This window comes from Pseudophryne corroboree, chromosome 1 (assembly GCF_028390025.1).
Source record: "Pseudophryne corroboree isolate aPseCor3 chromosome 1, aPseCor3.hap2, whole genome shotgun sequence".
Lineage (NCBI taxonomy): Eukaryota > Metazoa > Chordata > Amphibia > Anura > Myobatrachidae > Pseudophryne > Pseudophryne corroboree.
The window spans coordinates 599,466,491-599,479,807 of NC_086444.1; the positions used below are offsets into that span (position 1 = coordinate 599,466,491).

Here is a 13,317-nt window from a genome sequence, read left to right on the forward strand (position 1 = left end):
ACCACAATGTCTTCATAACTTTGTGAACAGGAAAACATCTACATTTCTCTACTCTTTCTTCAAAGAATCAGTTATTTCATCTTTCTTCTGTAAATCCTCTTTATAATTAATTGTCTTATTTATGCTTTTTAACAAGATTTCCACTATTTCCATATTGAAAGATCTAACATCCTCACGTATCTCTCCTGATTCACTGGACAGCTCATCAGTTTCTTCCACAGAATCATATTCAGGTGACACACCATCATAATACAGACTAGCATTTGACCTAGAGCTTTTACTTTTCTGCAAAGTTAAAAACTCTTCGATTTTTGCATCCACTCCATTAACTCCTGTAGCTGATTAGGCTGCTGTGTAGGAGTGGGATTCTTTTGCACACAAACTTCACAAAATACCATATCCTGTGTTCCTAAAAACGACTATCACATGCTGCACAAACACAATTTAAATGCTTTTTCTTCACCAACTTCTAGTCCCAGTATTAGGCACACTATAAACAAAAAACCTGCAATCACTAACTTTCCTTTCTATATATTAATTTCATAAAAGCCTGTGGTTATGTGAAGGTGTCCATGTGTATGGGCAGCACAGTTTCTCATATGGATCAATGAATGAATGAATGAAATTCATCTGTGTGCATAAAAAGTAGCTGTAGTCAGACTCCTGGAGGGGGGTCCCATGGAGAAAGCAGAACAATGTTTTCTGTACAGATTTGAAGGTTTTAAAAACAATCATTGCACTATACCATAAATGGAAAAAAAAATTATATATTTTTTTAAATTATGCATTACTTTCTAATTAAATAAAATAAAACATCCTAAATTTACTTGCTGAACAATAGATCGCAGCACATGAAGAATGGAGAGTACTTAAGGGGCTAACACACTGTGCGATATTTCTACATATATGGACTACATAGTCCATATTGCACCGCGTGTAAACACCTTGCGATACCAATACGCGTCCCGTAGGATCAGTATCACAAGGAAAAAATAGGATTTTGGTACTTACCAGGTAAATCCTTTTCTTTGAATCCATAGGGGGCACTGGAGTACTCTTGGGATATGGACGGTGTTAGCAAGGACTGGGCACTGAATATTTAAATTTCAGTAACTCTCCTCCCCTCCATACTCCCAGAATACCAGTGTTTTTTCCTGAGGCGAACAGGATAGAGAGGATGAACAATGGAGAATTACCTATAATATTATAACATAACGGACAACAATAAAGTTGACACATAACGTAACTGACAACTAACCAGTTGACACCATAACCGATAAATCGGTGAGAATGTGTTACCATAAGATCCCCTGAACTTACCACAACCAGGTAAAACTGCTCTGGGTGGGCGTCCAGTGCCCCCTATGGATTCAAAGAAAAGGATTTACCTGGTAAGTACCAAAATCCTATTTTCTTTTTCATCCACTAGGGGTCACTAGAGTACTCTTGGGACGTACCAAAGCTTCCCTCGAGGGCGGGAGAGCTGTTTGGCATCTGTAACACTAGGCGGCCAAAGCTAGATGCTGATGCCGCAAACGTATTAACTTGTAAAAGCGCACAAACGTGTGCACTGATGACTATGTAGCCGCACGGCAATTCTGTGTCGTAGAAACCCCACGACCAGCTGCCCCTGAAGTTTCCACAGAACGTGTGGAAAGAGCTGTTACTGATGTAGGCGGTTGTAACCTAGCATGAAGGTAAGCCTGACGTATGGTCAGTTTTATCCATCTGGATAAGGTCTGCTTAGAAGCTGGCCAACCCATCTTGGCAGCATTATAGAGAACAAACAACGTATCCGTCTTACGAACTGTAGACGTTCGGGATACATAAACGCGTAATGTGCGTACCACATCCAAAGTTCCAGACTGTCCTGTTAACACAGGAACTACTATTGGTTGATTGATGTGAACATATGACACTACCTTTTGCCAGAAAGCGGGATTCGTACGAAGCTCCGCTCTGTCATCATGAAAACTACAAACAGTGGCTTGCATGACAAGGCACCCAAATCTGAAACACGCCTCGCCGAAGCTAAGGCTAGGAGAAAAAATCGTTTTCCAAGTGAGAAACTTAACATCCACTTGATGTAAGGGTTCAAAGTATGAAGCTGTACAAAATCTAAAACCAGATTCAAGTCCCATAGCGCTGTAGGTGGAATGAATGGAGGCTGTACTCTGAGAACACCTTGCAGAAAAGGTGTGCGAGACGGCAATAGAGCCAATATTCTTTGAAAGTAAATTGACAAAACAGATACCTGCACCTTTAGTGTAGATAAACGCAGTCCTCCATCTAACCCCGTTTGTAGAAATAACAAAAGACGGGATAACTTGAAAGATGATGTCGGAAACTTCCGAACTTCACACCAACCTATATAGGCACGCCAAATCCTGTAATAATGAGCTGTCGTAACTGGATTTCTAGCACGTAACATGGTTGTTATAACCGATAGTGGAATGCCCTCTCTTCTTAAGAGGGCGGTCTCAACAGCCACCCCTTCAAACGCATCCGCGCTAAATCGGGGTAAAGGAATGGACCCTGTCGTAACAGGTCCGGACGTAACGGAAGCGGCCAAGGATCGTCTGCGAGTAAGCAACAGAGAGAGCAGCGGAAACGGTGGAAACAGATACCCGAGGCTGTACGGCCACGCAATCGTGAGAGCATCCACTGCCGCTGCCTTTGGATCTCGCGTTCTGGACACATACTGGCTTTTGGTGATTGTGGCGAGATGTCATCAGGTCCACTGGAGGGTAACCCCACCTCTGGACCAACATGTGAAACACTTCTGGATTTAATGCCCATTCTCCTGGATGAAAATCCTGATGGCTGAGATCATCCGCCTCCCAGTTGTCCATTCTCGTAATGATCACTACCGCCAATATGACTTGGTGATGTTCGGCCCAATTGAGGATTCGAGCTGCTTCCCGCATTGCCATGGGGCTTCTCTTTCCCCTTTGTTTATTGACGTACGTGACCGCCGTTGCGTTGTCTGACTGCACTTGGACCATCTGAGACCGAAGCAAGTGCACTACTTGTCGTAGCACATTGTAAATTGGTCGGAGTTCTAGGACATTTATAGACAGCAATCTGTCGTGATCCTCCCAGAGACCCTGGAGCTGACAATTTTGAACTACAGCTCCCCAACCTCTGAGACTCGCGTCTGTGATTAGCACTATCCAATTCCAGACGCCTAACCGAGTTCCTGCGGATAGATTGTGTACTTGGAGCCACCAGAGTACAGAAACTCTGGCCCGTGGAGACAACCTCACCCTCTAGTGAAACTGCAGATGCGAGGCCGACCACTGTGCGAGCACATGCAGTTGAAAAGGAAGTGAGTGAAATCTTCCGAACAGAAGCGCTTTGAAAGCCGCCACTATTGTGCCTAACAGGCGAATGCACAAACATACCGAGGCTTGAGCACTAATCGTACCAGATGACGAATAGTCTGTACTTTCTGTTCTGGTAGACAAATTCCTCGATCTACCGTATCGAGAATCATTCCTAGGAAATGAAGTCGTTGAGACGGAATCCGATGTAAATTCTTGAACATGACAAACCAACCGTGCTGAACCAGCACATTGTACCTTAGCAACGCATGTTGAAGGCGCAGTTGGTTAAGACGGAGCTTTGATGAGCAAATCGTCTAAGTACGGAACTATTATCACTTACAGGAATATGAGATGAGCCATCAAAACATACATCACTTTGGTGAATACCCTAAGCGCTGACGAGAGGGCAAACGGTAGAGTCTGAAACTGATAATGGATCTGCCGTATTGCAAACGCAAGAACCTCTGAAGAGGAGGCCAAATCGGAATGTGTAAGTACGCATCCTCGAGATCCAGCGCAATCATGAATTCCTGTGGCTCTAAACCTGCAAGTACTGTCCGCAGAGATTCCATCTTGAATCTGTAGTAAGTATGCAATATTGGCCTGACCAAGCCATCCGGCTTTAGTACCACAACAGACTGGAATAATAACCGTGACCTTGTTGGTGTACAGGGACCGGAATCAAAACTGCTGACTCCAGCAGAGAGTGAATAGCAATTTACCGAACCGTCCTCTTCCTACACAGGCAGTCCTGTGTTGAAAAACCGCAGAGGCGGTAGACTGCTTTTAACACTAAATTGCGGATCCACCCATCTGTGGATATCTGCAACCATGCCAAATGAAACGTCTGAAGGCGTGCTCCCACAACTGGAGCACCGAGATGGGCTGGGAGCCAGTCATGCCACTGGCTTGCCGGTGACCGTAGCGTCCGGACGACTGGCGTTGGTTTGTTGAAAACCCCGTCCTCGACCTCGCCTACCAGGCGTGGCTGTTTGTCTACCACGGCCTCGAAAGGGCTGAGGTCTAAAGGATTCGAACGCTGGTCCAGAGTATCCCGTGAAAAATACCTTTGTCCAAATCAGGACCAAACAACCTTCGCATAATGTAATGCTTCTATTCTTCTCTCTACCTTTGCCTCCGCCTGCTAAGGACGCAGCCAGAGCGCTTGTCGTGCCACACCGAGTGACGCTGAAAGGCGAGAACTGACTAGGCAGACGTCCGTAGAAGCTGTACATAGATAATCAGCAGCTTCGCAGATTTGATCAGCGAGAAGCATAAGGTGGACGTTTTGTAGGGCGGACCGGAGTCCTGTTATCCAGACAAGCAACGCCGTAGTTACCCAAATGCCAACCAAACACGGTCGAAGCAACACCCCTGCTGCTGTATACAGCGACTCTAGCATAGCTCCCATGGAGATGGCACTGACTTTAGAAACGGGTAACTAGACCGAAATCGGCGAGGTTTCGAAACCTGTGTATCAGGATCCTATTAACATCTTATTTAGAGATTCCACGCTGGAGATCTGTGGCCTAGTAAAGACCACCTTATAAATTGTCAGAGCCTCTTCAGTCCCTGTAAACTTCAGAGACTGACGCACCCACACTATCTGACTGTTGGTCTATTCACCCTTCTCACATTCATCTTGCGCAGTTAGGCCTGGCATAGAATCGTCAGGATTGCAACATAGCAGAAACTGGGAATTTATAAGGCAAATGAAAACTATCTTTGCAAAATAGGAGATGAAATGGGAGTATAAAATATACTGTGCATGTGGTAGACCTCACCGGGAACACACTGGTACAGACATTGCAGTGAAACAACTTTTCCGTCTTTGCTGGTGACTGACTTATTATGTAACCAGACAAATAAATAGACAAAGACAAACCAATTCCACATCAGTAAAATTGTCAAAGTGCAGTGCACGTGGCCAGACCATAAGAAACCTGATGCAAAAATTCCTACCAACACCCCTGCGCCATCCGGTGGAGCAGTGTTGTAGGACAGGAACGTTCTGGAAAAGAAACTGAAAGTATGATTAAAATGGCCTCCAGCCATGTGCTTATAGTCAAAGAACATATAGCATATTTTGTTACATGACCATATATACATACATACAGTATTTTATATACATTTCCTATGGTATAACATTGTCTATGGTATAACAAGTGCTACACGAATGTATATATAACACAATGCAGCCCTTCTTTAGCATAGGCTGTCTATTGCTGCTGCTGCTGTGGCATAATCTCTCCCCCCTGCAGCTGCTCTACAAGTAATAGGGACAGGGAAACTCCTGACTGCCCAGCATGAGCCCACTAGTTAGTAGAGGGCTGTTTTACAGGGACAGACCGCGGCAGCAGTGTGCACTGTCCGCGGTCTGAGTGATCAGAGGCGCCGGCCTCCTCCCCCCCCTGCTACCCTTAGTGTGTGCAGGGAGCGCTGGCAGTGCTGAGCTGCCGGCCGTTATTGAGACAGACCGCGGCAGCAGTGAACGCTGTCCGCGGTCTGAGGGAGCAGTTACCTTCCCCTAAGCGACGGAGCCTCCGGCCGTTACAGGGACAGACCGCGGCAGTACTGAACGCTGTCCGCGGTCTGATTGCATTACAGGCAGGGAGCGCTGAGAACGGCGCTTGCAGCGGCCGTCCAGCGCGTCCCTCTGAGCGGCGCCAGGACTAGGGGAGCTGATAACAGCGGTGGCGGGGACGGAGCAGTGGCTCGGGCGACGCACATAGCAGTACCCCCACACGGCGGGGCGGCAGCGTGAGCTGACCGCCCCTGTCATAAATACCTGGGTTCCTGTGCTCTGACGGGGCTTCTACAGCAAGCTCCGTTCTGCATTCTCAGCTGAAGGTAGCTGATGTACTTGGACTCTGACGGGGCTTCTTCCAGCAAGCGCCGTCCAGTCCTTTCTGCAGTCTCAGCTGTTGTTAGCTGAGCTGCTTGTGGCTGTGAGGGGGCTCCTTTGTGAGGCCCGACACGCCAAGAGCTGCACGCAGCAGCTTCTATAATCCCGTACCCAGAGCTTTTGTGTAAGCTTGGAAGGGATTGTAATGTATAAAAAAGAAAAACAAAAATGTTTAAAAGTAAAAAATGTATGTCCCCCTCTGGAGGTCCACACTTGTGCTTCCTGTCCATGTGAGCACCGAAAAAACACTGGTATCCTGGGAGTATGGAGGGGAGGAGAGTTACTGAAATTTGAATATTCAGTGTCCAGTCCTTGCTAACACCGTCCATATCCCAAGAGTACTCCAGTGACCCCTAGTGGATGAAAAAGAAATAGTGTGTACAGCCAGGGTCGATTTTGACTAAAGGTATATGCCTCCGGATACAATATAGTCAGTATCGGCCGCCACACTGTGTGTATGTGGACTTAGTTTTAGATTTTTACATTTTTGACAGGTTCTTCAATATTTGTGGTTTCAGATTTTGCTTAATAAGTGGAAAAAAAGTACTTTAAACAAAAAAAACAAAAACAAAAATAAACATGTGGAGATTTATTCACTAGTGCAGTGGTTCTCAAACTCTTTGAATCACGGCACCCCTAGTCCAAAAGTTTCTTATTGAGAAATTTAGAAAAAAATACTAAATTAAGTAAATTGTGTTTATATGTCATCCTTAGGTTTGTGTGGTGAGGGACAAGATTTGCTTCTGTTTGACCACATATTTTATAACCGACAGCCACCAGCACTGGTTTTGCCTATTATATTGACCATAAATAATTTGATTTGGTCCTGGACCACCAATCCAAGGCATCCCTGCAAGTGTCCCGAGGCACCCCAGGGAGACACGGCACACAGTTTGAGAACCACTGCACTAGGGGTTTAATGGACAGCATTGCTATGCTTCTGTATACCTAGACCAATGGTCCTATACAGGTCATGTTTTCTGGATTTTTTTAATTATGCACAGGTGAGTTAATCTATTTTGATGTGTCTGTAATTATTGTATTTTTTTCCAAAAATACAAATCCTGAAAACATGACCTGTTGGTGGTGCTTGAGGACTGGATTTGAGAACCACTAACCTAGACTATTGCAACTCAAGATTTGCATTGATAAACTGCATTAGTATGCTTTATTCTGTCAATATCTGAATACGTGCCCAGTGTTCAGAGCTTTATAATGGCCAACATAAAATATAAGTTTCTTTTATTCCCCCATCATTACGCAACGACTACTAAATTGAAAACAGAAGATCAATCGATTAATTTATCCAGCACACACTCAAAGTCACATTTATTTTTACCTTTGCTTTTTTTCATTGGGTTCACAAAGGGAATGATCCAGAAATATTACACGGACCTTCTTGTCCTTACTATACACGGCTTGTACCTGTTAAGAAAGAATTATTTAGTGTCTACACTAAACATAAATTAGTTAACGATACACTCAAGCATCAGGACTTACCAATGATGGCCAGTATGGGAAGCGCTGATATTTACACCAGACAAATGACCCAGGCACAAAGGAAACTGGTTCTGAATTAAAATAAAGATGAAAACTGGGCGTCATTTAGGGCCCTGGCATCATTGTCAAAGATAACTGCAGTTATATAAATATCAACACATAGAAACAAGATAGTATGTGGCCTAGTGCAGGGTGTCACTAATGAGAGCAAAGGGAGGATATATGTCCATAGAGATCATGACAAATTTTACTCTCCAGTCAGTTGAGTAGTTACAGGAAAGTAGAAATGTAAACACCTCCGGAAGGTATATAGTGAGATGTCCCATGCAATCTTTGGAAACACTCCCAAGCTGTGCTGAAACCTAAACAAACATAAACAGGAATATTGGGCCACTCAGTATTTAAAGGAGCTCAAATAAATGGTAATTGTTCTAGAATTTACCTCTCAAACTCCATGACAGCCACAACAAATGAGACATACCCAAGCAGTACATTAAAGAAAGAGGATGTGTTAAGCAGAAATCGGCATTGACTATGTAAAGAAAATGTGATCGGGGGGCGCAGAGTCTGCAGCTGCTGATAAATACTTTATACTATAGACCTAAAGAACAATGATCATGTTCCCAAATCGCTGAGGGGAGGCGACAGGGACAGAATTTTGTTACAAAAGGAATCTAGGTGGATTCACACCCTGGGGACTATTTCCCCGAAGGGCTTGAATGAGAACCTAGGTCTCAAATGTTTCTTATAGCTCTGGAGGTCCTTTGTATATTAATAGCTTCAGAATCAAATCAGTAGTATGGGGGTATTTACCTATTATATTGTCTTTTGGTCACACATCACTTCAATATAGGTATTCCAACTGTAGCAATTCTTTAGGTCTATAGTATAAAGTATTTATACATTTTTGTAATACCATAGTGGTTCATTACGACTAATTCTCAGTCTATTTATATTCATATGGTAATGTTTTAATTGCACTCTTTGTATATGGTGTAGGATTCTTGTTATTGTATGTTCTTATCACTTATAGTATGTTTTATTCACTGTGTTTAATGTATGTTTATGTGTATCTTTATTTTCAGCTGGCACTCGGGACGTAGGCATTTAGTCTCCGGGTTGCCATGGTGCTCCCCTGCGACGCGGCGCACCGTGACGTCACAGCAGTGAGATGCGGAAGCGGATTGTGGTCAGCGGACGTGCGGGCGCGCCGTGGAGCAGGTGAGTACGATTAGGCTTGTTAGGATCTTGTCTTCTGTGGTATTTATGGATGTATGTTGCACACTCATATTTGTCTGGCCCTGAGGACGGAGGTAAGGCTCCGAAACATGTCGGCCTGTGGTCAACAAAATGACTATTGCATAATTTTCTGATTCAAGTCTGCTGAGTGCCGCCACATACAATTTAGGGCTTGGAGGGTGCTAATATAAAATGAATGATGAGAATTTTAGAATCATTGTTACCAAAAGTTCGTACAGAGATATGTAGTTTTCAAACTTCAGTGCTGAAGTTGGAGGAGAACCACATCTTACCCTGGTTGATTATTTTATTCTTGTTTTTTTAGCCTAAACCACATCGACGCTGCTGAGAATAGATACACATTCTACCTATTCTTCTAGAAAGAAATTATTATTATTTGGTCCACAATTTATCTCTATAGATCTATGTGGAATCATAATAATCATTCCACCATCCGGGCTGGAATCTCCACAGTGCCATCAAAGAAGTGCCAAACTACAAAGCCAGCCAATATAAGACATCTGCCTTCATGGACCAGCTTTGACCCAGTGGATGTAAAGGACATTGCTGAAATTACTCTGCTTTTGCGTCCCACCACCTGTGATCTGGACCCTGCCTCAACCAAGCTTCTAATAGGTTATATGGATATAATTGGTCCTGTCTTTGCAAAAATTGTTCAATGCTCTTTGCAGACAGGCATTTTTCCTGGACTCCTAAAGGAAGCAATTGTTAGACCTCTTCTTAAAAAACCTAATTTAGATCCCAACTGCATGACCAACTACAGACCGCTATCAAACTTCCTTTTCTAGGAAAGGTTATTGAGAAAGTGGTTGCAAATCAACTGGAAACCCGCCTGACAACCCATGATATTGATGATCCATTCCAGTCAGGATTCAGGAGAAGACATAGCACTGAAACAGCCTGTGTGTGTGTGTGTGTGTGTGTGTGTGTGTGTGTGTGTGTGTGTGTGTGTGTGTGTATTAAATGATCTTCTGATGGAAAGAGACAGAGGTGACTGTTCAATCTTAATCCTTCTGCATCTCTCTGCAGGATTTGATACCGTGGACCATGGGCTTCTGATTGAGCGTCTGATACATTTCTGTGGACTGGATGGCACAGTCCTAAGCGGGTTAAAATCATTTCTCACAGGCAGGTCACAGAGAGTATCGTCTGGAGTATACTCATCATCATCAGTGCCATGTGGTGTCCCACAAGGTTCTATACTATCCCCCATGCTTTTTGCAGTATACATGCTCCCACTGGGTGAAATAATCAGGCGCCATGGCCTGGTCTACCACTGCTATGCAGATGATACACAACTGTACTTGTCCTTTGCTCCGGGCACTGATAACCCAATAGCAACCAGAAATGGCTGTCTTGCTGAGCTCCAAGAGTGGATGAGTGCCAGTTGGCTGTGACTGAGCCCGGATAAAACAGAGGTCCTTGTGATAAGACCGCAACATCAAAAAGACAAGAATGCAGCATAGCCAACCAACTGGACTTACACTTGGGGATTCAGAATTAGAAACAAGTGATCGTGTGCGGAATCTTGGCGTTGTTCTGGATGGTAGCTTGACACTTAAACATCAGATATCAGCCACAGTCAAGCACTTAATTCCCTCAGATGATCTGCCAAAAGTCATATATGCATTTGTATCATCTCAATTAGACTACTCTAATGCCCCCTAACTTGGTCTCCCAGCAAAAGAATTGCACCGCTTACAACTGGTGCAAAACACAGCTGCCAGGCTGTTAACCAACCAGCCCCGTTCTAGCCACATAACACCCATCCTCTACTCCCTTCACTGGCTGTCTGCAAGATGGCGAATTGTCTTCAAGATCGGCTTACGGAGTTTCAAAGCACTACATGACCAGTGCCCAAGGTACCTGAAGCAGCTTCTGATTCCATACTGCCCCACTCAATTACTGCGATCTGTAGATGAAGGACTTTTAGCAATACCTAGAATCTACCGTAATTCATCTGGGGGTCGAGCTTTTAGTCATGCGGCTCCAAGTCTATGGAACTCACTTCCCTGCACAGTGCAAGAGGCCCCAACTATAGAATCCTTCAAAAATAGACTCAAGCATTTCCATAATGTACTTTGCAGAAAGAGAGTTAACAATGGTAAGTCTACCATAACTCCCCTTTTCTGCAGCAGGGTACATTGGTTTCCACAGGGAAACATCGGGGATGTCCTAAAGCAGTTCCTCAAGGTTAGGGGACTCACCTTAGCGGATATGAGAATCCGGCGCCCAAAGGAAGCTTCCTGGGAGGTGAAGGTATCAAAGGCATAGAACCTAAGAAACGTGTTCACGGAGGACCATGTAACCACCTTGTTCTGTGGACGCGCCACGGCGCGCCGTCCAAGAAAGTCCAACAGGCCAGGTAAAATGGGCCTTAATCGCAGCAGGAGCTGGGAGTCCAGCCTGTGCATAAGCATGTGCAATCACCATTGTAATCCATCTGGCCAAGGTCTGCTTGTTTGCAGGCCAGCCACGTTTGTGAAAACCAAACTGGACAAAGAGGGCATCCGACTGTCTAATAGAAGCATGTAAATATGAAAACTGGTGGGTCCTAATGTGCGCAAAATAGCTGCAGACCACTGGAATAATGCAAACGGAGACCCTCTCCACAGTCCCCAATGTGTAATGTATGTATAAAAGAATTGCAATATTCTATAGGCGCCAACTATATGGAAAGAATTAGTATACGTTCCTTTCTGAGTCTTGAAATAGGGCAAAATCTCAAAGTATGTGGTCTTTCTTCTTCCTCCTTTACAGCACTCATCGAACCGTCCCCATCAGAAGAAATCCTCCCAGTGTGCCATGTATTAAAATGATAGAAAAAGATCGTATAGTGTAATGCAATTTATTAAAGGATGTTCAGTTTTATATATTGTGAAGAAACACACAGTCCCCCTCAGGAAATCCTGGGTGGAGAGTTCAAAACAATTACCAGCTAAAAGTGTAAAATGCACATGTAAAATCCTTAAAAACACAACATCCTCCTCCCCAGAATGAACACTCAGAGTTCTTGGAAACAACTTAGGTGAAGGTATGGTTGGCTTAATTACCAGAAATCCCTGGAGATCAGACAGTAGATGTAAAACCAGTTCTGCGACCCGGACTCGCTTGCTGGACCTCTGGCTCCTCCTGGTAAAGTGCAGACCCTCCGTCACCGCTGTTGTGCCCCACCAACGCGTTTCAACCCTTTACATGGGTCTTTTTCAAGGTGCTGAGTGTATTGCTCCCTGTAAGTCTGATATTTAAACTACCTTCCTCTAATCAAATCATTTATCCTGTTGTCTGTTTAGTGATCTCAGCTGTGTGTCCCTGTGTTTCCGTCCCAGCCGTCATAGCTCCGCCCCCTTGTTACCATGGAGACGGTCCGGCGTCGATCTTCTAGTGGTGACGTCAGCGCTAACCGCCGCGTCTCCCTGGTGATCCGTCTCTCAGCCGTTTGTATCTTCCGCGGTTTCCTAAGGCTGGTCACGGCGCGTCACTTCCTACCAAGTGCGGTTGTCATGGTGATAGTGGACAAACTCCGTGTTCTTTACGCATCACTTCCTCTTTATCCTGGTTGCCATAGTAATAAACAGACATCGTGTTTATCACGTTTCACTTCCTCCTTGGTCTGGTTACCATGGTGTCCATGTACACATATCATAGTTACTGCCCAACGGCTTCTCTGTTAAAAATGCAGTCCCATGTAGTTCATACCGGAAGGTGTTATTTCTTAATGCAGCATTTAATGATATAATGAGTTCCATCAGTTCATAAATCTCAGATCCTATAACGTGGGTATCTTTGACAATTTCACCTCAAACAAAAGGAATGAATATGTATTATGAACCACATAATCAAGGATATTCATATATACTATGTAATTTCGTGTAGGGTTCCTATATGTCTTTATCATTAATGGGTTTAAATATATTAATATTATGGACATTACACATTGTCCATTAATTACTGCCTAATCATAGGAACCATTTCAATTCAAAGTCTGAATTGAGTCCATTTGGTTTCAAAGTGTTTAATTCATAAATTGTACGCATCTCCATTTTCGCCAATTGTGTCCCTATGTCCCTTTTTCGACAATGTCCCTCCACCAATCTGATTCCTGCAAATCTTGTGATATGGTCGGTTGAACAATTATGTCTACTCTTAAAGTGACTGGATAATGAGTGTGTATCAAGACCTTTCTTTATGTTTCGGAGGTGTTCCCCCAACCGGGTTTTTAATGGTCTCGATGTTCTACCCACATAAACCAACTTACATGAACATTCTATTATGTATATCACGTTCCTACTATTGCACGTCATGAATTTCTCTATTTTAATTTCG

The 13,317-nt window shown here is 44.1% G+C and overlaps 1 protein-coding gene across 8 annotated transcripts in view; it reads right to left on the reverse strand.

Annotated features, from left to right (window-relative positions):
• PWWP3A (PWWP domain containing 3A, DNA repair factor) overlaps window positions 1-13,317 on the reverse strand; it is a 213,851-nt gene that overhangs the window by 31,982 nt on the left and 168,552 nt on the right. For all 8 annotated transcript variants that reach the window (XM_063914328.1, XM_063914326.1, XM_063914327.1 and 5 more), the window contains 2 exons: window positions 7,732-7,802; window positions 7,571-7,656 (listed from right to left, as the gene is read on the reverse strand). In XM_063914328.1, the coding sequence (XP_063770398.1) occupies window positions 7,571-7,656; window positions 7,732-7,802 (157 nt within the window). The remainder of the gene's footprint in view (window positions 1-7,570; window positions 7,657-7,731; window positions 7,803-13,317) is intronic.